The 24,658-nt window shown below is 36.2% G+C and overlaps 1 protein-coding gene across 1 annotated transcript in view; it reads left to right on the top strand.

The window, feature by feature from the left end:
• Positions 1-24,658, top strand: part of NECAB1 (N-terminal EF-hand calcium binding protein 1) — a 257,897-nt gene that overhangs the window by 94,355 nt on the left and 138,884 nt on the right. The window contains exon 4 of the mRNA XM_021089131.1: positions 11,187-11,212. Within this exon, the coding sequence (XP_020944790.1) occupies positions 11,187-11,212 (26 nt within the window). The remainder of the gene's footprint in view (positions 1-11,186; positions 11,213-24,658) is intronic.

Raw genomic sequence — 24,658 nt, 5'->3', positions numbered from 1 at the left:
TTTTTTTTTCATGGTATCTTTGTCTGGTTTTGGTATTAGGGTGATAGTGGCATCATAGAAATTCTTGTGAGTGTTCCTTCTTCAAACTTTTGAAAAAGTTTAAGGAGGATGGGTATAAGTTCCGCTTTGTATGTTTGGTAGAATTCACCTGTGAAGCCATTTGCTCCTGTACTCAAAATGGCTTAAAGACTTAAATGTAAGACAAGACACCATCAAACTCCCTGAAGAGAACATAGGCAAAACATTCTCTGATAGCAACCTTACAAATGTTTTCTCAGGTTAGCCTCCCAAAGCATCAGAAATAAAAGCAAAAATAAACTAATGGGACCTAATCAAACTGACAAGTTTTAAACCATAAAAAAAAAAACCAAAAAGACAACTTACAGAATGGAAGAAAATAATTTTAAATGATGTCCTTTTGTTCTTCCTTGTGTTTATCATCACTTTTATAGTAGGTTTTTTTTTTTTCTCTCTTTCTGATCTGTATGCTGGCTTAAGTGATTGCTTTCCTATTGTGATTTCCTTCATCCTATTTATCCTTACTTCTCTTTTTTATTTATGGAAGCCCTTTCAATATTTCTTTTAGAATGTGTTTAGTATTGCTGTACTCTTTTAGCTTTTGTTTTTTGGAGAAATTCTTTATTTCCCCTTCTATTTTAAATGATATTCTTGCTGGATAGAGTATTCTGGGCTGCAGTTTTTTTCCTTTCAGAACTTTAAATATATCTTTCCCCTCCCTCTGGCCTGTAGTGTTTCTGTAGAAAAATCAGCTTATAGCTTTATGGGGGGTTCCCTTATAATTAATGCTTTGTGTTTCTCTTGCTGCCTTAAGAATCCTCTCTTTAACTTTTGCCGTTTTTATTATAATATGTCTTGGTGTGGGCATATTTGGGTTCAACTTGTTTGGGGCCTTCTGTGCTTCCTGTATCTTGTTGTCTGTTTCCTTTAGATTTGGAAAATTTTTAGCCATAATTTCTTCAAATATATTTTCAATCCCCTTTTCTTTTTCTTCTCCTTCTGGAATTCCTATTATGCATAGATTGGCCTCCTTTATTAATTGTCCAATAGCTCTCTTATACAGCTTTTGTGTTTTTTCATTTGGTCTTCTACTACTGTCCTGATTTGGTCATTTCCATTATTCTATCTTCCAAGTCACTAATTCCTTCCTCTGAACTATCCGTTCTGCTCTTTAGTGCCTTTAGCTCAGTTTGAATTAGATTCTAAAAAAGAACAAATTTGATCAATGAAACTAAGAGCTGGCTCTTAGCAAAAATAAACAAAATTGATAAACTTTTAACATATTCATCAAGAAAAAAGATAAAGGACGTAAATCAGTGAAATAAAAATGAAAAAAGAGAAATTACAACAAACACCACAGATATACAAAGGATCATAGGAGATGACTATGAATAACTGACAATAAAATGAAGAAAGTATAAATTCCTAAAAATGTACAATCTATCAAGAGTGAACCAGGAAGAAATAGACAACAAGAATAGACCAGTTATTCTTAGTGAAATTGAACCAGTAAGTTACTGGAATTGACACTTGTGGCTCAGTGGTTATGGATCCAACTAGTATCCATGAGGATGCAGGTTTTATACCTGGCCTCACTCAGTGAGTTAAGAGCTGGCATTGCTATGAGTTGTGTTGTAGTTCACAGACACAGTTCAAATCCTGTGTGGCTGAGGCTGTGGCATAGGCTGGCAGCGCAGCTCCCATTCGACCCCTAGCCTGGAGACTTCCACATGATGCCCTATAAAAGGGGGGGGGACCTCCCAAGAAACAAAAGATTAATTCTACCAAATATTTAGAGAAGAGTTAATACCTATCCATCTCAAACATTTCAAAAACTTGCAGAAAAAGGAGCATTTACAAACTCATTCTTGAAGATCAGCATCACCCTGATACTAAAACCCAAGATGCATACAAAAAAATTATATGCCAATATAAATTCAAAAATCCTCAGCACAATCTTAGTAAACCAAATTCAACACTATATTTAATGCTTCACACACCATGATCAATTGAATTTAGTCCAGGGATGCAGGCATGATTCAGTACCCATAAATCAATCCATTTGATACATCACATTAAAAAATTGAAGAATAGGAGTTCCCGTCGTGGCACAGTGGTTAACGAATCCGACTAGGAACCATGAGGTTGCGGGTTCAATCCCTGCCCTTGCTCAGTGGGTCAGGGTTCCGGCGTTGCCGTGAGCTGTGGTGTAGGTCACAGACGCGGCTCGGATCCTGCGTTGCTGTGGCTCTGGCGTAGGCTGGCAGCTACAGCTCCGATTCGACCCCTAGCCCGGGAACCTCCATATGCCGCAGGAGCGGCCCAAGAAATGGCAAAAAAAAAAAAGACAAAAAAAAAAATTGAAGAATAGTCTTAATCATCTTAATAGATGCATAATCATCTTAATAGATGCATAAAAATCTTTTGACAAAATTCAACATCTATTTTTGATAAAAGCTCTAAATAGAGTGAGCATAGAACACATATACTCAACTAACAAAAGGCCACATGTAACAAGCCCACAAGTAATAGCCTACCCAGTTGTGGAAAACTGAAAGCATTTATTCTAAGATAAAGAACAAGACAGGATGTACAATATCACCACTTTTATTCAATATAGTATTGGAAGTCTTAGCCACAGCAGTCACACAGGAAAAAGAAATAAAAGGAATTCATATTGAAATGGAAGAAATAAAATGTTCAGTGTTTGCAAATGACATGATACTAAACAGCATGCTAAATAACACTACAAAAAAATCTACTAGAACTAGTCAATGAATTTGGTAAAGTTGAAAGATACAAATTAATATATAGAAATCTGTTGTGGTTGGAGTTCCCATTGTGGCTTAGTAGGTTAAGTATCCAATGTTGTGTCTATGAGGGTGCAGATTTGACCCCTGGCCTTGCTCAGTGATTAAGGAGCCAACATTGCCACAAGTTTCAGTGTAAGTCACAGATGCAGCTCAGATCTGGTGTTGCTTTGGTTGTAATACATGCCTGCAACTAACAGCTTCAATTCCACCCTTAGCCTAGGAACTTCCATATGCCAGCTGTAAAAAGAAAAAAAAAAGAAATATGTTGCATTTATATATATTAATTATCAGAAGGAGCAATTAAGAAAATAATCCCATTTAAAATCATATTAAGAAGAATAAAAAACCTTCAAATAAATTTAACTAAGTAGTTAAAAGACCTGTACTTGGGAAATTATGACAATGACTGAAAGAAATTGATGACAACACAAATGGATGGAAAGATATGTTTATGGATTGTAAGAGTTACTGTTGTTAAAATTCCCATAACAGGAGTTCCCATTGTGGGTCAGCAGTAATGAACCTGACTAGTATCCATGAAGATGCATGTTCGATCCCTGGCCCCACTCAGTGGGTTCAGCGTTGCTGTGAGCTGCAGTGTAGGTTGCAGATATGGCTTGGATCCCACTTTGCTGAGGCTGTGGTATATATAGGCTGGCAGCTACAGTTCTGTTTGACCCCTAGCCTGGGAACTTCCATATGACATGGGTGTGGCCCTAAAAAGACCAAAAAAAAAAAAAGAAAAGAAAAGAAAAGAAATTACCATATTACCCAGGTATATCTACAGATTCGATACAACCCTTTTCAAACTACCAATGGAATTTCAAACTACCACTGAACTTAGGAAATAATTCTAAAATGGCAAGGAAATGCAAAAGGCCTGAGCAGCCAAAATAATCTTGAGAAAGTACAAAGCTGGAGGTATCATGCTCTGTGATTTGAAACTATACTACAAAGCCTCAGTAATCAAAACAATATGATACTGGCACAAAAACAGACACATAATCAATGGTACAGAAGAGAGAGGCTAGAAATGGACCTACACTTATATGGTAAGGTAATCTATGATGAAGTACATAATAATATACAGAATATACAGTGGGGAAAAGATATCTTCTTCTACACATGGTATTCAGAAAATTGGACAGCTACACACAAAATAATCAAACTAGACTACTCTCTTACCCTTTACAAAAAAGTAAATTCGAAATGGATTAAAGATTTATCTGTAAGCCCTGAAACCATAAAACTCCAGAAGAAAACACAGACAGTATGCTCTTTGACAGCAATCTCAGTAATATTTTTTTGGATCTTTATCCTCAGGCGAGGCAAACAAAAGCAAAAATAAATGGGACTACATCAAACTAAAAAATTTTTGCACCATGAAGCAAACTATCAACAAAATGAAAAAACAACCGACTGAATGGAAGAAGATATTTGCAAGTGACATATCTGATAAGGGGTTAATATTACAAAATACATAAAAACTCATAAACTCAACATAAGAAGAGAAAACAGCCTGATTAAAAAACAGGCAGTGGATCTTAATAGACATTTTTTTTTTCAAGGAAGACATACAGATGGCCATAATACATATGAAAAATGGTCAACATCAAATCATCAAGGAAATGCAAATCATTTCTCATTGTGAGATAGCACTTTACACATGTCACAATGGTTATTATCAAAAATACAACAAATAACATGTGTAAGTGAGGATGTGGAGAAAAGAGTACCCTCATGCATTATTTGTGGAAATATAAACTGGTACAGCTACTGTAGAATACAATTCCTCAAAAGTTAAAAATCCAGCAATTCCACTTCTGGATATTTATCTGAAGAAAATGAAATCACCAATTAGAACAGATATAAGCAGCCTTATATCCATTATTTATATATTTATTTATAATAGGGAGGATATGGAAGCAACCTGAGTACCTATAGATAGATGAATGGATAAAAAATGTGATATATGTATATACATATATACATATACATGTGTATGTATATACACTACCATAAATTATTGCTCAGCCATAAAAAACATGATGAAAACTTGCCTTTTGCAATAATGTGACCTGGAGAGTATTATCCTATGTGAATTAAGCAAGCAGATAAAGACAAAGATTGTATGATTTCATTTATATGTGGAATCTAAGAAGCAAAACAAATGAAGAAATATAATAATACAGAAACAGAGTTATAGATACAAGAGAACAAACAGGTAGTTGCCAGATGGGATAGAGTGGGTGAAGAAAATAAATAGTAAGGGGGATTAAAAGGTACAAACTTCCAGTTGTAAAGTTAATGTCATGGGTATTAAATGTATAGCATGGGGCATATAATTATTATGCATGCAGTATCTTTGCATGGTGACAGGTATTAACTGGACTTGTGGTGATCATTTCTAACTGTTTAGAAGTACCAAATTACTATGTTGTGTAACAGGAACTAACAGAGCTGTAGGTCAAGTATACTACCCAAAGAAACAAACAATCTCAGAGACCAGGTTTATGCTTACTGGAGACCGGGTGTTGTGATTACTAGAGACAGGTAGTTGTGGTTACCAGAAGGGGAGGGAGAATTGAGGAAGTCAGTCAAAAGGTACAAACTTTTTGTTATAAGGTATTTAAGTACTAGGGATGTAATATACAACATGATGAGTATAATTAACACTTCTGTGTGTTAATATGAAAGTTAAGAGATTAAATTCTCCCAAATGGACAACTTAAACCTCCACCTAAATGAATTAGAAAAAGAAGAACAAAATCCTAAAGTCAGCAGAAGGAAGGAAATTATAAAGATCAAAGAAGAAATCAATAAAATAGAGACTCAAAAAACAATAGAGAAAATTAATAAAACCAAGATCTGGTTCTTTGAAAAGGTGAACAAAATTGACAAACCCCTGGCCAGACTCACTAAAAAGAGGAGAGAAGGAACCCAAATAACCAAAATTATAAATGAAAAAGGAGAAATCACAACGGATACAGCAGAAATACAAAAAACCATAAGAGAATACTATGAACAACTATACAGCAACAAGTGTGACAACCTGGAAGAAATGGACGATTTTCTAGAATCTTACAGCCTGCCAAAACTGAATCAAGTAGAAACAGACCAACTGAACAGACCAATCACTAGAAATGAAATTGAAGAGGTCATAAAATCACTCCCTACTAATAAAAGTCCAGGACCAGATGGCTTCACAGGTGAATTCCATCAAACATATAAAGAGGAATTGGTGCCCATCCTCCTTAAACTCTTTCAAAAGGTTGAAGAAGAAGGAATACTCCCAAAGACATTCTATGATGCCACCATCACCCTCATTCCAAAACCAGGCAGAGATACCACCAAAAAAGAAAACTATCGCCCAATATCATCGATGAATATAGATGCAAAAATTCTCAACAAAATCTTAGCCAACCGAATCCAACAACATACCAAAAAAATTATACGCCATGACCAGGTTGGGTTCATCCCAGGTTCACAAGGATGGTTCAACATACGCAAATCAATCAGCATCATACACCACATTAACAAAAAAAAAAGTCAAAAATCATATGATCATCTCAATAGATGCAGAAAAAGCATTTGACAAAGTCCAACATCCATTCATGATCAAGACCCTCACCAAATTGGGAATAGAGGCAACATTCCTGAATATAATCAAAGCCATTTATGATAAACCCACAGCAAATATAATCCTCAATGGGGAAAAACTGAAAGCCTTCCCACTCAAATCTGGAACAAGACAGGGATGCCCACTCTCACCACTGCTCTTCAACATAGTTTTGGAAGTCCTAGCCACAGCAATTAGACAAACAAAAGAAATAAAAGGCATCCATATAGGAAGAGAAGAGATCAAACTGTCACTGTATGCAGATGACATGATACTATACATAGAAAACCCTAAGGACTCAACCCCAAAACTACTTGAACTGATTAATAAATTCAGCAAAGTAGCAGGATATAAGATGAACATTCAGAAGTCAGTGGCATTTCTGTATACCAGCAATGAAACATTAGAAAAGGAATACAAAAATACGATACCTTTTAAAATTGCACCTCACAAAATCAAATACCTGGGAATACACCTGACCAAGGAGATAAAGGACCTATATGCAGAGAACTGCAAAACTTTAATCAAAGAAATCAAAGAAGATGTAAAGAAATGGAAAGATATTCCATGTTCCTGGATTGGGAAAATCAATATTGTAAAAATGGCCATACTACACAAAGGAATTTTCAGATTCAATGCAATCCCTATCAAATTACCCATGACATTGTTCACAGAACTAGAACAAACAATCCAAAAATTTATATCGAACCACAAAAGACCCAGAATCGCCAAAGCAATCCTGAGGAACAAAAACCAAGCAGGAGGCATAACTCCCAGACTTCAAGAAATACTACAAAGCCACAGTCATCAAAACAATGTGGTACTGGTACCAAAACAGACAGACAGACCAATGGAACAGAATAGAGAACCCGGAAATAAACCCTGACACCTATGGTCAATTAATCTTTGACAAGGGAGGCAAGCACATAAAATGGGAAAAAGAAAGTCTATTCAGCAAGCATTGCTGGGAAACCTGGACAGCTGCATGCAAAGCAATGAAACTAGAACACACCCTCACACCATCACAAAAATAAACTCAAAATGGCTGAAAGACATAAACATAAGACAGGACACCATCAAACTCCTAGAAGAGAACATAGGCAAAACACTCTCTGACATCAACATCATGAATATTTTCTCAGGTCATTCTCCCAAGGCAATAGAAATAAGAGCAAAAATATACCCATGGGACCTAATGAAACTGAAAAGCTTTTGCACAGCAAAGGAAACCCAAAAGAAAACAAAAAGACAACTTACAGAATGGGAGAAAAGAGTTTCAAATGATGCAACCGACAAGGGCTTAATCTCTAGAATATATAAACAACTTATACAACCCAACAGCAAAAACGCCAATCAATCAATGGAAAAATGGGCAAAAGACCTGAATAAACTGTTCTCTAAGGAAGATATACAGATGGCCAACCAACACAAGAGAAAATGCTCAACATTGCTGATTATAAGAGAAATGCAAATCAAAACTACCATGAGATACCACCTCACACCAGTCAGAATGGCCATCATTAATAAATCCACAAATAACAAGTGCTGGAGGGGCTGTGGAGAAAAGGGAACCCTCCTGCACTGTTGGTGGGAATGTAAACTGGTTCAGCCACTATGGAGAACAGTTTGGAGATACCTTAGAAATCTATCCATAGAACTTCCATATGACCCCACAATCCCACTCTCGGGCATCTATCCGGACAAAACTCTCCTTAAAAGAGACACATGCACCCGCATGTTCATTGCAGCACTCTTCACAATAGCCAGGACATGGAAACAACCCAAATGTCCATCGACAGTTGATTGGATTGGGAAGAAGTGGTATATATACACAGTGGAATACTACTCAGCCATAAAAAAGAATGACATAATGCCATTTGCAGCAACATGGATGGAACTAGAGACTCTCATACTGAGTGAAATGAGCCAGAAAGACAAAGACAAATACCATATGATATCACTTATAACTGGAATCTAATATCCAGCACAAATGATCATCTCCTCAGAAAAGAAAATCATGGACTTGGAGAAGAGACTTGTGGCTGCCTGATGGGAGGGGGAGGGAATGGGAGGGATCGGGAGTTGGGCTTATCAGACACAACTTAGAATAGATTTACAAGGAGATCCTGCTGAGTAGCATTGAGAACTCTGTCTAGATACTCATGTTGCAACAGAAGAAAGGGTGGGGGAAAAAATGTAATTGTAATGTATACATGTAAGGATAACCTGACCCCCTCGCTGTACAGTGGGAAAATAAAAAATATATAAAAAATATATATATATATTTGGAAAAGGGAAAAAAAGATTAAATTCTAAGAATTTTTATCACACAGAAATTTTGTTTAATTTTAAAATTTGTATCCATGAGATAATGGATGTTCACTAAATGTATTATGATAATCATGTCTTGATGCATTTAAGTGAAATTATTATGCTGTACACCTTATACAGTGCTGTATGTCAGTTATATCTCAGTAAAACTGAGTGAAAATAAATGAAATACATTTTTCCAGAAAATAAAAATGTATTTCCTATTGCCACTCCTGTGGATAGTACTGCATACTGTTTGTCCCATTCTTTCCCACACCATAATAATAACTTCTAAACTGGTCTAGTCCATTTTTTTAAAAAAAAAATCTCTTTTTTTTAAAAAAAAATTTATTAGGGTATAGTGGATTTACAATGTTGTATTAATGTCATGTTTATTGCAAAGTGGATCCATTATACTGATACATATATCCATTTTCCACCCTATAGGTTATTACAGAATATCAAGTAAACTTCCCTACACTACACAGTAGGTCCTTGTTTAAACTCTCTTTCTGGTCCATCTTAATCCATCTGTCAGAACCTTTGGAAAGTGTAAATATAATCATATCACTCACTTTTAAATTCTTCTTTGATCCAAGTTAGCAAAGATAGAGTAGAAATTTCTTAGAATGAGGCTTTTCATTTTTCATTCTGATTTCAGTCTGACCTTATGTTTCAGCTATAAACTACTCAGTCATTTAGAAATTTAGTAAAATACTCTTCACACTTCTAATTTTTGTTGCAAATAGCATTTCTCTAATTGGAATTTTCTTCCCTTGTCTGCCTTTTTCACTTTTATTTAACCTTTGAGAGTTAGTCCACAAGTATATCCTCTTTTATGTAATCCCTGGTAACTTTTGCAAGTTAGCCAATTTCCGCTCTTACCAACTATTTTATTACATTTTAATTGTTTTTTGCGTGAGCCTACCTCTAAATTGAGCTACTAGAGACTAGTGATATGCTATATTCAGCTCATTATCTAATGCAGCCTAATTAGCCATGGCAGCCAAAACAATGCCTGACACATAAAGTGTATGTTTATGGGATAAATAGATGAATGAACAGGAGCCCACACCAAAACTATTGCAGAAGACTTTACATATTCTATCTGAAGGCAAATACTACTTTACAAAAATATTTCCTATAATATGGAGATATCATTTACCTAAGATCAAATATTTAGCATGTTAGGATAAAATCCTGAGTTTAAAATTACATGACAAATTTGTGGATGTAACTGGCAAAATAACTGGTTGTTTGAAATGCTTACAACAGTGTCCCTTCTGTCAACCCTGACGGCTACTTAAAGGAGGACTGAATTATAAAGTTTATTTACATTGAGTTTTGATATGTATGTAGTCAAAGATTTTCAGTTAACTGATGTTTGCAGTTGATTTTTGGCAGTCTTCATCTTTAAGAGGTTTACTTGTATTCTTTTTTTTCTGATTTTTTTATTACTCAAATGAATTTATCACACCTGTAGTTGTATAATGATCATGACAATCCAATTTCACAGGATTTCCATCCCATAACCCAAGCGGGATTTACTTGTATTCTTATTTAAACTTTAAAAAATAGGAATGAAAGATGAATTTTATTAAATTCCCATTTAGTATTTGTTAACATGAAGGTTTTTCTCCTTTGAATTATGATGTAAATATGTGATATTTATTTAGTACCTGATATTGGACCATTGTGGAATTTCTGTACCGTATCTTTTTGGTACCATTATTCTTCTGGTAGTAATGTATCAGATCACCTAACAGTTCATCTGGCTCTTTTGCAGTTATATTCATAATGATAACAAATTTTGATTGTTTATATATAAATATTAAACAATGTAACTCTTCATTATATATTACAAATAATTTGAAATGAGCAGAATCAAACTTAGCCCAAAATTTGAATTTAGATATGGAAGTTCTAGCTGTTATGTCAAGTCAGAAATATGACAGCTAACATTAAGTGTTTAATTTGTGCCAGTTACTCTTTTAAATGCTTTATACTTATTAACCCCTTTAAATCCTATGACATTCCTATGAAATAGAAATTATTACTCCCATCTTGGGCCTGAGGAACTGAGACACATAGATGCAAAGTACTCAGGGTGTAGATGTTAAGCGGTGGAGTTAATATTTGAACTCAAGTGTACTAGCTCAGAGCTTACATTCTCAAAATTATGCAGTCCTTCCCCAGCATGACATGAATAAGTAATTCATGACACCCAAATGCCAAGAATTATTTGTTCAAGGATAAAAGCTGATAATCATTATTAATATATGAGCAATCAATATAGAATGTGAGAGAGAAATACTATAACTACATATCATCTATTAATAGGATAGTATACATTAAGGGATAACTGTATTCAAATACTTAAAATTAAATATTACCAAAGTAATAATACTTTTTTTTTATCTTTTCAGCAATCTTGACACAGAAGAACTATGTGGTAAGTTTTTTTAAGCCAATCAAACTCATTACTTGCTTTAGAATAAAAAATATACTGTCATATATTTCTATATACCCTGAAAGAAACGTCATAGTTTAGAAGGTCTGGAATAAAGTAAAATATCTCAAGGAATTTACCTTTATCCATGCGTTACTGAAGTATGTATTTCACTGAGGAAGGAGTTGGGCCTTATGTGTTCACAGGAGGACAATATTGATTATAGTTAGTACAATCAGTTTCACGAGAGCAAATTCTCCACCAGCTTGAATATATTCTTAAACTAGTGTTTAATAGAACTTCATTATTCTCTTCAAATATATTGTGCAGGGCCTTTTGTAATTGTTTTGCAAACCTGACCCCTTGACATTTAAAAACAACTTGTTCCATACCTGCCAAATCCATTCTAGAATGTTGCTTGTAAAACAAGTGATTCAGTAGGGAAAGAAGTCTTCACAAATTTCTGATTTAACGGACTTTTCATTTATTTTCTCCATTTTTGTGGGTGGAAACAGAATCAGAGGCTATAAATATGAAATGCAAATATTTTTGAAATTTATTATTTGTTATGAAGAATTTTTCTTCTATAATAATAAAACTAGATTAAGAACCTACTCTGTATTTATTTTATTTTTTTTTAAAGTTTGACTCTGCTTTGTTCCCATAGTTTTATTCAGGGAACTAGTTGGTGGGGGTTAATTCAGCAGAATTGCTATGTATTTTTAAACCTAGTGATTGTATCCCTAATTGTGTGTTACAATCCTCCCCTTCTCTTCAAGAACATGCATTTTAATTTCCAGAGTGAATTTTATTTTTTGTGAATATAATATTTTCTAATCAAAATGGATTCCTTTTTTACTTTCTATAATAAATTGCCTCCTCAATCTCTTTTTAAATATTTTTATTAAAGTACAGTTGATTTACAATATTCTAAATATGGCCAGGCTACCCAAAGCAATCTACAAATTCAATGCAATCCCTATCAAATTACCCATGACATATTTTACAGAACTAGAACAAACAATCCAAAAATTTATATCGAACCACAAAAGACCCAGAATCGCCAAAGCAATCCTGAGAAACAAAAACCAAGCAGGAGGCATAACTCTCCCAGACTTCAAGAAATACTACAAAGCCATAGTCATCAAAACAGTGTGGTATTGGTACCAAAACAGACAGACAGACCAATGGAACAGAATAGAGAACCCGGAAATAAACCCTGACACCTATGGTCAATTAATCTTTGACAAGGGAGGCAAGCACATAAAATGGGAAAAAGAAAGTCTATTCAGCAAGCATTGCTGGGAAACCTGGACAGCTGCATGCAAAGCAATGAAACTAGAACACACCCTCACACCATCACAAAAATAAACTCAAAATGGCTGAAAGACATAAACATAAGACAGGACACCATCAAACTCCTAGAAGAAGACAGGCGAAACACTCTGACATCAACGTCATGAATATTTTCTCAGGTCATTCTCCCAAGGCAATAGAAATAAGAGCAAAAATATACCCATGGGACCTAATGAAACTGAAAAGCTTTTGCACAGCAAAGGAAACCCAAAAGAAAACAAAAAGACAACTTACGGAATCGGAGAAAAGAGTTTCAAATGATGCAACCGACAAGGGCTTAATCTCTAGAATATATAAACAACTTATACAACCCAACAGCAAAAACGCCAATCAATCAATGGAAAAATGGGCAAAAGACCTGAATAAACTGTTCTCCAAGGAAGATAATACAGATGGCCAGGAAACACATGAAAAAATGCTCAACATTGCTGATTATAAGAGAAATGCAAATCAAAACAACCATGGGATACCACCTCACACCAGTCAGAATGGCCATCATTAATAAATCCACAAATAACAAGTGCTGGAGGGGCTGTGGAGAAAAGGGAACCCTCCTGCACTGTTGGTGGGAATGTAAACTGGTACAGCCACTATGGAGAAGAGTTTGGAGATACCTTAGAAATCTATCCATAGAACTTCCATATGACCCCACAATCCCACTCTTGGGCATCTATCCGGACAAAACTCTCCTTAAAAGAGACACATGCACCCGCATGTTCATTGCAGCCCTATTCACAATAGTCAGGACATGGAAACAACTCAAATGTCCATTGACAGACGATTGGATGAGGAAGATGTGGTATATATACACAATGGAATACTACTCAGCCATAAAAAAGAATGACATAATGCCATTTGCAGCAACATGGATGGAACTAGAGACTCTCATACTGAGTGAAATGAGCCAGAAAGACAAAGACAAATACCATATGATATCGCTTATAACTGGAATCTAATATCCAGCACAAATGAACATCTCCTCAGAAAAGAAAACATGGACTTGGAGAAGAGACTTGTGGCTGCCTGATGGGAGTGGGAGGGAGTAGGAGGGATCAGGAACTTGGGCTTATCAGACACAACTTAGAATAGATTTACAAGGAGATCCTGCTGAGTAGCATTGAGAACTCTGTCTAGATACTCATGTTGCAACAGAACAAAGGGTGGGGAAAAATATATATATAGACATGCAGCGATAACTTAATCCCCTTGCTGTACAGTGGGAAAATAAAATTTTAAAAAAAAGTATAGTTGATTTACAATGTTCCTTCAATTTCTGCTGTACATTGAAACAGCCAAGCTATAAATATACATACACACATTCTTTTTTTCATACTATCTCCAATCATGTTCTAACCCAAGAGACTGTGCACAGTACCCTGTGCTGTACAGTAGGATCCCATTACCCATCTGTTCTAAATGTTAATAGTATCCATCTACCAACACCAAAATCCCTGTCCATCCCCTTCTCTCCCTCCCCTCTCCCCCAGCCGACACAAGGATGCTCACCATGTCCATGATATGTTTCTGTTTTGTAGATAAAAACACACCCTCACACCATATTTTAGATTCTACATGTAAGTAATATCACATGGTATTTGTCTTTCTCTTTCTGACTTACTTAACTTAGTATGAGAATCTCTAGTTCTATCCATGTTGCTGCAAATGGCGTTATTTTGTCCTTTTTTATGGCTGAATAGTATTCCATTATATATATATATATATAATATATATATATATATATATATATACCACATCTTCTTAATCCATTCATCTTTCATTGGATATTTAGGTTTTTTCCATGTTTTGGCTATTGTGAATAGTGCTGCAAAGAACCTAGGGGTGCATGCATCTTTTTGAATGAATGTTTTATCCAGATATATGCCCATGAATGGGATTGCTGGATCATATGGTAGTTCTATATTTAGTTTTCTGAGGAACCGCCATACTGTTTTCCATAGTGGTTGTACCAATTAACATTCCCACCAACAGTGAAGGAGGGTTCCCTTTTCTTCATGTCCTCTCTAGCATTAGTTATTTGTTGACTTGTTAAATATGACCATTCTGACTGGTGTGAGGTGATAGCTCACTGTAGTTTTGATTTGCATTTCTCTAATAAATCAGTGATGTTGAGCATTTCTTCATGTGTCTGCTGCCAATCTGTATGTCTTCTCTGGAGAAATGTCTACTTAGGTCTTCTGCCAATTTCTCCATTGGGTTGTTTGGTTTTTTGTTGCTGAGTTGTTTGTATATTTAGAAGATTAAGCCTTTGTCAGTTGCATCGTTTGCAAATATTTTCTCGCATTCTTTGGGTTATCTTTTCATTTTTTTTTTTTTTTTTTTTTTTTTTTTTTTTTTTTTTTGCTTTTTAGGGTCGCACCCATGGCATATGGAAGTTCCTAGGCTAGGGGTTAAATTAGAGCTACAGCTGTTGGGCTACACCACAGCTACAACAATGTGGGATCCTAGCTGCATCTGTGACCTATACAACAGCTCATGGAAATGCCAGATCCCTGACACACTGAGAAAGGCCAGGGATCAAACCTGCATCCTCCTGGATACCAGTCAGCTTCATTTCTGTTATGCCACAACAGGAACTCCCTGTCTTTCATTTTTTCATGGTTTCCTTTGCTGTGCAAAAGCTTTTGAGTTTAATTAGGTCCCATTGGTTTATTTATATCTTTATTGTCATTATTCTAGTAGGTAGAACAAACAAGATGTTGCTGTGATTTATGTAAGAAGTGTTCTGCCTATGTTTTCCTCTAAGAGTTTCATAGTATCTGGCCTTACATTTAGGTCTTTAACTCGTTTTTAGTTTATTTTTATGTGTAGTGTTAGAGAATATTCTGATTTCATTCTCTTCACATGTAGTGGTCCAGTTTTCCCAGCACCAGTTATTGAAGAGACTGTCTTTCCTCTGCTGTATGTTCTTGCCTACTTTGTCATAGATTAGTTGACCATAGGCGCTTGGGTTTATTTCTGGGCTTTCTATCCTGTTCCATTGATCTACATTTCTGTTTTTTTTCAGTACCATACTCTTTTGATGACTGTAGCTTTGTAGTATAGTCTGAAGTCAGGGAGCCTGATTTCTCCAGTTCTGTTTTTTTTCTTTTCAATATTGCTTTGGACATCTAGAGTCTTTTGTGTTTCAATACAAATTAAAATTTTTTTCTTCTAGTTCTGTGAAGAATGTCCTTGGTAACTTGATTGGGATTGCATTAAATCTGTAGATTACTTTGGGCAGTATAGTCATTTTGATAATATTGATTCTTCCAATCCAAGAACATGGTACATCTTTCCATCTGTGTTCTCTTCAATTTCTTTAATAAATGTCACAGTTTTCAGAGTACAAGTCTTTTGGCTCTTTAGATAAGTTTATTCTTAGGTATTTTATTCTTTTTGATGTGATAGTAAATGGGATGGCTTCCCTAATCTCTCTTTCTGATATTACATTGTTAATATATAGAAATGCAATCAATTTCTATATATTAATTTTGTATCCTGCAGCTTTAACAATTTTGTTGATGATCTCTAACAGTTTTCTTGTAGTCTTTAGTGCAGAATTGTTTAAGGTTGCTGGTTTCTTAATTTCAAATGTATTTTCAGTATTCTGCATTTGTCTCTCCTCTCATGCTAGCTAGTTTTTATATCATAATTGTCAATGAGTGATTTCCTAGTTTTATATTACCTTTGCCTTTACCAGTGAGCTTTTTCATTTGTAATGTTCTTGTTTATATTTTTGGCTTTTCCTTTTCTGCTTAGAAAAAAATTCCTTTAGTAATAGATGTAGAGCTGATTTGGAGGTGATGAATTCTCTTAGCATTTTCTTGTCTGAAAAGCTTTTGATCTGTCCATCAAATCTGAATGCAAGCATTGTTGTGTAGAGTATTCTAGGTTCTAGGTTCCTCCTCTTCATCACCTCAGTTACAGCTTTCCACTCCCTTCTGGCTTGTAGAGATTCTGCTGAAAAATCAGCTTTTATCGTTATGGGGGCTCCCTTTTGAGTTATTTGTTGCTTTTCCCTTGTGGCTTTTAATAATTTTTTCTTTGTATTTAATTCTTGTCAGCTTGATTAGTATGTTTTCACTGTGTTCCTCCTTGAGTTTATCCTATATGGGATTCTCTATGCTTCCACAACTTGTTTTTAATTTTGGTCAAATTCATTAAAATGTGTCTTGGCATGTTCCCTCTTGAGTTTATTCTATATGCTACATGCTGTTCTTCCTGTACTTGAGTGTTTCCTTTCCCATATTAGGGAAATTTTCAGCTATAGTCTCTTCAGATATTTTCTCTGGCCCCGTCTCTCTCTCTCTTCTCCTTCTGGAACCCCTATGAACCCAAATGTTGGTATATTTAACATTGTCCAATAGGTCTCTTAGACTCTCTTTTCGGTTCTTTTTATTCTTTTTTCTTGGTTCTTTTATGTGGCAGTGATTTCCACCAGTCTGTTTTCTATCTCACCTATTCGTTCTGCCTCTGTTATCCTGCATTTGATTCCTTCTAGTGTATTTTTCATTTCAGATATTGTGCTATTCATTTTGGTTTGCTTGCCCTTTAAATCCTCTAGCTCTTTATTAAACTTTTCTTTTAACATCTTGATCTGTGTCTCCATTTTTTTCCCAATATATTGGACCACCTTTACTATCATCACTGAATTCTTTTTCAGGTAGAGTGGCTATCTCATCATTTAGCTGTTTTTGTGTGCTTTTTTCTTGTTTCTGAAAGCTACTTCTTTGTCATCTCATAATATCTACCTTTCTGTGTATTGTCCTCTTGACAGCAGGTATATAGATGCAGCAGCAGATGCCCAGTCCTGAAGTTCTCAGGGGTGGTACTGGTTCATGTGTACTTAGAGCATGTGATGGGAGCAGCAGTATCACACACTTTTCCTTTTCTACTTAGAAAAAGAAGCCCCTCTCCTGGGGCTGGGTGGCTGATATGGATGGAGTCCTCAAGGAAGGTGACAGTGATTCGCAGTTCACAGGATTGCTTTTGTATTATGTGGGGGCAGCAGTGGCTCCTGCAACCCCTCCTGCTACCACGTGGTTCTCAGAACTATTTCCTGTAGCTGGCAATGCCAGCAGTTGCTCCTGCAGTTCCTCCTTTTGCCAGGGAAGCTCTTGGGACTGCTCTCTGTAGCTGTAGAGGAAGGTGTCACTCTGCAGTCACTCTCCTTGTATGCGCACCCTAGGGATATCTCTCTGTAGCCACAAGGGTGGGGGTTGGTCCCTAACTGTTGCTAAAAGGCTCTTTCTGTAGCTGCAGGACATGTACTTCTGGTGGTCCTTCCTCCCACCTGGCTACTGGCGGGAGTGCTCTCTGTTGCTACCACAGATCATATGTGGGCCAGTGGGCCTCCCACAGCTGCCTTGGCATGGATGGAGCACCACTGGCATGGACCCCCACAGGACCACTGGCAGGAGGTACAGAAATGGTGCTTTTCCTGGTAGAGCAACTTGTGGCTCTGCAGGAAATATGCACCAGCAGCCCCCTTGCAGCTCTTTTGGTGCAAATGGGCACCACCAGCACAAGCTGCTGCAGAGCTTGTGCTTTTCCCAGTCGGGCAGTTTGTGTCACCTTCAGGGAACATGTGCCAGACACCCTCTCACAGTTCTTTTGGTACTGAATGGCCACTGCTAGTGTGTGAGCCACTTGCAGGAGCCAAGAAGATTGTGTTATTCCCCCCAACAGTAACTCTGCCTGCTCTGAGTTCTCAGTGGCCCTAAGGGTATGACTGCTTCCCATTTGTTGCTAGGCAGTCACTGATGCTAGATGGCTCCCAGAGCTGAAGAAGACAGTGTCCTGAAGCCTTAGAGCATGCAGGGAATAAGGTTGTATGGTGGATCCTGCCCCTTCCCTCCAGCACCCCCAAACAATGGTGCCTCGCCTTTAAGCTTGACTGGGTTACCTCAGCTTATGCCCTCAAATGTGGTTGCCCTAAACTCTAGTCCCTCTAGGCTGTCTCTGTGTGACTAACCCCAGTTTTTTCCCATGTAGTCAGCTCCAGTTCTCTGTTTGAGTCTGATCTATAGGCCAGATTTTTAGTTCCTGACACTTGTTGACACTGGCATATGGTTGCCATAGCACTGACCTTGCTGTAGCAGTGACCATTTGTGGAAGATTGTTGCCATTTTAACTGCATCAAAACAATGGCTGTTTTCTCCTCCATTATTCTAAAGTTCCTCCTCAGTCTCAGCTGACCTCCTCACTGGTGGGAGTCAAAATAGATTCTAAGCAAAACCAAATTTTTCAGTGCTAGCAAGTGAGATATGTTGACTCACACCCAGCATAAATTCTTCCTTGTGCATGGAAGGAGCAAATGGCATGGAAAATGGATTTCATGTTCTCTTTGGTAGAAGCTGATTAAAAGGTCCAGGCTTCTAAAACTTTCTGTTGCTTTTATTCAGTTTGTCAGTGACTAAATTGTGAATCTAAAATTCAAAAATATATTAAAATAATGTATATATAAATATATATTTCTTATTTTAATTATGAAAGTAACTTTATTTTTTAAAATTTAGCAACATAGAATTGTGTAGGAGTGTAAGATAAAGTGCCAAAGTCTGTCTCACTTGCCTCTTTTTTCCCTTGCTACTAATTTCCTAACTGCTTGGAATATATCCTTCCAGACGTTTTATACATATACTGACTTTGATATGTATGTGTATATTTTTTCCAACAATGAGATCATACTGTATGATCAGTACAAGTGCACACTGTTCTACCTCATTTTATTTAAAAAACTCCACAGTGGAGTTCCCTTTGTGGCGCAGTGGTAATGAATCCAACCAGTATCCATGAGGATGCAGGTTCAATCCCTGGCCTTGCTCAGTGGGTCATGGATCCAGCGTTGCTGTGGCTGTGGTGTAGACTGACAGCTGTAGCTCCAATTTGATGCCTAGCCTGGGAACTTCCATGTACTGTGGGTATAGCCCTAAATAGCATAAAATGAAATAAAACTAAAAGCTTGATAATGCCTCATTTACCTTAATTTTTTCAACCAAGTCCCTTTTAGTAGGCTTTCAGGTTGTTTCCAGCTTTCCACTGGAACAAACAGTACTGAAGTAAATATGCTTGTTTGTATTCTCTTGGCACTCTCGTACAAGTTTTTCTGTAAGATAGACTCCCGAAAGTATAATTACTTGGTCAGGTTCTTCTGATGTGCATGCCCACAAGCAGTGTATAGGCAAGTCAATATTACTCACTTTCCTAAGTAGAAGCTTTAGGCTATAGCTTATTCCTGTTAGTCAATGCATAACTTGATTTTAATTAGGTAACTGTGTTTGAACTCTAACACTGAGTCTTTGATTTTCTGTTTGTGCCATTTTTAGCTGTGATCTAAAATCTGCTGGGAGCAAAATCATTGTTTTCCTGCTCTTACCCAGCTTATAACTTTATGCTCTTACTCATTTTTACTGAAATGTTTTGCAGTTCTTGAACTTGGCAGCTGAGTATTTTGAGATATTTATAGACAGGTGACGAATGATTGCAATGAAAGTTCACATAGCTACAGTGCTTGATCTGAAAGCATCTTTTATAAGAAAGCTTCATGAGCAAGGTTGAATATATTCAATAGTCTAAGTTCTCATCTAGTTAGTTTTTACCTACAAAATATTAAGTTATTTTGAAAGTTAGATAAAGTCTATAAATAAGATCTATAAAACTGAAGGTGAAGGAAATTCCTATAAACATTTTTTAAGCCTCATACACAAAGTTCCTTTAAGTAGCTGTGCCCCAGACACACCTAGTCAGACATAGAGGAGCATGACCTTGCATTGCCAGAGCCTGGGAAGTGCTGATGAACCTGTCCCTGCCAAGTCTGGGTGCTAGAAAATCAAAAGTCTCTATTCCATGCTGTTAGAGCTATGGCCAGATGTACTTGGCACATTTATAAAATCACCAAAAAGAATTGCAAAATAGCTTGTGTGACACTGATATGTATCCCCTCAAAATAACTCATGTTTAGGTTTCCAACTGATGCCTTTATTCGGAGCATGGATATACAAACTCTCTCTTTCTCTGTCATCTGCTATTTTCTTTCCTATCTAGTATATTACTTGGGAAGTTATAGCAAGGTACATATCTTGTACCTATATTTAGGGACTCATCTAAACTCATGAAAATGCTTTGTGAGATTAGTTCCCAGTACGGCCTTTGTGGCAGCTACAGGTTCTCTTGTTCTGACCTGGAATTCCTGGGCCAGACTTGAAAACTCAACAACTTGTAAGACTGAGATGCAGAATAGAAAACTCTGTAATTTGGTGATGTGACACCTCCAATCACATACAGTAAGGAAAGGAGAAATTAACCTTTGGTTGGCATTAAATATCCATGAGAAGATGATTTGCTTTCTGACAGATAATTTATTAAATACATCTAATTATAACTCTTTCTCTATTCTTTCATTCTACTCAATGCCCAGACTCTTTTGGAAGATTCTTTATTTATTGAGGTGAATTTTTCCTCACACATTTCCATATGTACTATACAATCGTATTTAGCTCTTGCCCATGGAATCCTATTGGCTTTCAAATTGGCCCTTGTACACGGAGGGCACAGGGAGACCAGAGAAAGAGGCAGAGCATTCCAAATTGTTAGTGGCAGATTTAATAGACAGGGAAATTTGCATATAAGGCTAGATGTGGGCAGCTACAAAACAAGTAGATCTCTGCACCCTCCCACAAGAATCTTAAAAGTTTATATAGAGTCCTTAATTGGATTCAGTCACCTACACTATCCAGACTGCTCTCTGAAGATGTGTCCTTGAAAATGGCTCCCACTGCGGGAAGGGTGAGGAAGCATACATTTCAAGGGCAGGAAAGGAGATGAGGCACCTCCAATTTTCTGGGTATAGTTTTGTAGGTCAATCTGTGGTCACATACTCTACATGACCTTCACCAAAAAAACATGTGGGCTTCAATAAAAATAGGTCTTTTCTCCTGGAAGTTATCCTACTTACAATGGACAAGGGTTTTAAGGAATAAACATTTGTTCTGAACTTTTCTTTATCCGTAATGCTAAACACATTTGCTCAGCTCACATTGGTAGCATGATTCAATTAAGGAACATGAGTCATAATAACATGAATAATACCTTAGTCCAAGCTTAGCCATTTCCAAAGCCGTCACTGACTTTGCTATATTTTGGGGTATGCAGATTTACTGCTGAAATTCCCACTTCTACCTCATAGCTTTGGTATGACCTATGGTCCTTTTACTATGACTAAATTACTCCTGGCAGTCGACACTACTCTTGTCTCTCCTGAGGTATATCACCAATATTCTCCAAACCTTCCAAGTGTATTCAGATCTTTTTAATAGAAAAATTTGAGTATGTCATTCTCCTTTTCAAAACTGTTCCAAGGCTTCCCATTGCTCATAACACTCTTCACATTTAATCTGCCTAATAATCTCCTAGTGAACTTACAAAAAATTGCTTAAACCTGGGCCTCACCCCAAATTTTCTGATTTAATAGATGAGACCTTATGAATAATATTCGTTTCTAATAAGTACTCCAGAGCAGTGTTTCTTAAACTTAAATGTACTTACAGCTCATCTGGGGGATTATTAAAATGCAAATTCTGACTCAATAGATCTGAAGTGGATTTGAGATACTGCGCTCTACAAGTTCCTAGGTGATGCTGATGCTGCCGCTCCATAGGACAAAGTTTGAGCCGTGAAGCTCTAGGGAATTCTCTAGAGTATCCAATGCAGATGGTCGAAAACACTTACCTAGACTTAGGGATAAAATTTAGAGCACATAGCAAGGAATTTCCAACACATTGAGTTTCCTCTCTCATCATGATTTGTAGCATCCTGCTTCCTTGGTGTCTCTTATCCTTAAATATCTCCCAATCCTATCCTTTATATCCTAGCAATGATAAACTACACATATTCCTGCTAACAAGATATATGTTTCCATGTCTTTGTTTACCCTTCTTCTGATTATCCAACAGATTCTCACATACCTGTTAATTCAGACCTTATTGGTATCTCCTCTATGAAGCTCTTTCTGATTTACTCAGGTGAGCTTGGGCATTCTTTGCTCTGTATTGAATGCTTGGGCATTCTATTCCTCATGTATCTGCTCTGTAAATGCTATTGATCCTTGTCATGAACAGTGATCATGTGTAGGGAAGTTATTTGTTGGAGTATTTATTTCCCCTACCAGACTGTATGCTCCTTAAAATTGTCTCTGTTTTTTCATCTTTGTATTCCAAGTTCCTAGTATATATAACAGGCACTAAATATGTGCATTAAGTCTAGGTTTGAGTAAATGAACCCACATTATGATAAAGGAGAGATGGAATTATCTCTTTTTATCTATGTTAAATGTCTCTGACTTTTTCACCCAACTTCTCTCTTTGAGTTAATTGGAGCCTACTTGCCCTGGCGTATGTCCCTCAGTGTGTAACTTATAAAAACAGTTTGAATAACACTGAACTGTACCACATCAAGATAACTCTCATACTTATTCACAACTTAAACTCTCTATTCAGAGCTTTGATGTTGTAATTCTCTCTTCTCAGAGTGATTTCCCAAGTGATATTGCTTGGGGAGTGATTGTTTTTTCCTAACTACTTGGAAAGGTGAGAGGAACAAAGGAAGGAAAGAAGGAAGGAAGGAAGGAAGGAAAGGAAAAGAAAGGAAAGGAAAGAAAAAGGAAAGGAAAGGAAGGAAGGAAGGAAGAAAGAAAGGAAGGAAAGAAGGAGGGCAGGCTAGATAGGTGTCTCCTCTAAGACCTCTAATCCTTGTCTTCTCATGTGCTCTATCAGCACATGAATACATAGGTTTGATTTCAAGGTGGAAAGACAACTTATATTCTTTCCAGGGACCTTCACTGTTTAAGCCAAATATATGTGAATTAAAATATGTATTTATTTATGTTTTTTATTGAAGTATAGTTGATTTATAATATTGTGTTAGTTTAAGATATATAGCATAGCAATTCAGTATTTTTGCAGATTATATTCCATGATAGGTTATTACAAGATAATGGGTATAAATCCCTCTCCTATACAGTATATTGTTGTTGCTTAATCTATTTTATAGGTAGTAGTTTGTATCTGTTAATCCCATAAACTATTTTGTCCCTTCCCACTTCTCTTCTCCTTTGGTAGTAACCACAACTTTGTTTTCTATGTCTGTAAGTCTGTTTCTGTTTTGCATATAGATTTGTTTGTATTATTTTTTAGATTCCATATGTAAATGATATCATATAGTATTTTTATTTTTTTACCTATCTTATTTAAGTATAATATTCTCTGGTTCCATCCACATTATTGCAGATGGCAGTATTTCATTCTTTTTTATGGCTGAGTACTATACCACTGTATATGTGTATGTGTGTATATACTTGCTGAAGAGACTGTTTCTCCTCAACTGTATTCTTGCCTCCTTTGTATAGATTAATTGACAATAGGTGCATGAGATTATTCTGGAAAAGATTATTCTTTTATTGGCTTAAAAAGATGTGATATATATATATAAAACCTCATAGTGGTTTTAATTTGCATTTCTCTAATAATTAGCAAGGTTGACCATCTTTTCATTTACCTGATAGACATCTGTTATGTCTTCTTTGGAAAAAAGGTTTATTCATATCTTCACTTATTTTTTATTGGATTTTCATTTTCTTGATACTGAGTCATATGAGCTATTTACATATTTTGGATATTAACTCCTTGTCAATTGCATCATTTGCAAATACTTTCTCCCATTCCATAGGCTGCCTTTTTGTTTTGTTGATGGATTCCTTCACTGTGTAAAAGCTTTCAAGTTTAATTAGGTCTCATTAGTTTATTTTTGCTTTTATTACTCTTACTTTAGAAAACTGAACCAAGAAAATATTTTTAATAAAATTTTTATTGTAGTTGATTTACAATGTTGTGTCAATTTCTGCAGTATAGTAAAGTGATCCAGTTATGCATATATATACATTCTTTTTCTCACATCATCCTCCATCACATTTCATCACAAGTGAATGGATATAATTCCCTGTACTATACAGCAGGATCTCATTGCTTATCCACTCCAAATGCTGTAGTTGGCATACTGCCATGATTTATGTCAAAGTGTGTTTCTCCTGTGTTCTCT

Source organism: Sus scrofa, chromosome 4 (genome assembly GCF_000003025.6).
Source record: "Sus scrofa isolate TJ Tabasco breed Duroc chromosome 4, Sscrofa11.1, whole genome shotgun sequence".
Taxonomy (NCBI): domain Eukaryota; kingdom Metazoa; phylum Chordata; class Mammalia; order Artiodactyla; family Suidae; genus Sus; species Sus scrofa.
Note: the sequence above shows the minus strand (reverse complement) of the source record. Positions and strands in the feature narration are given on the sequence as shown.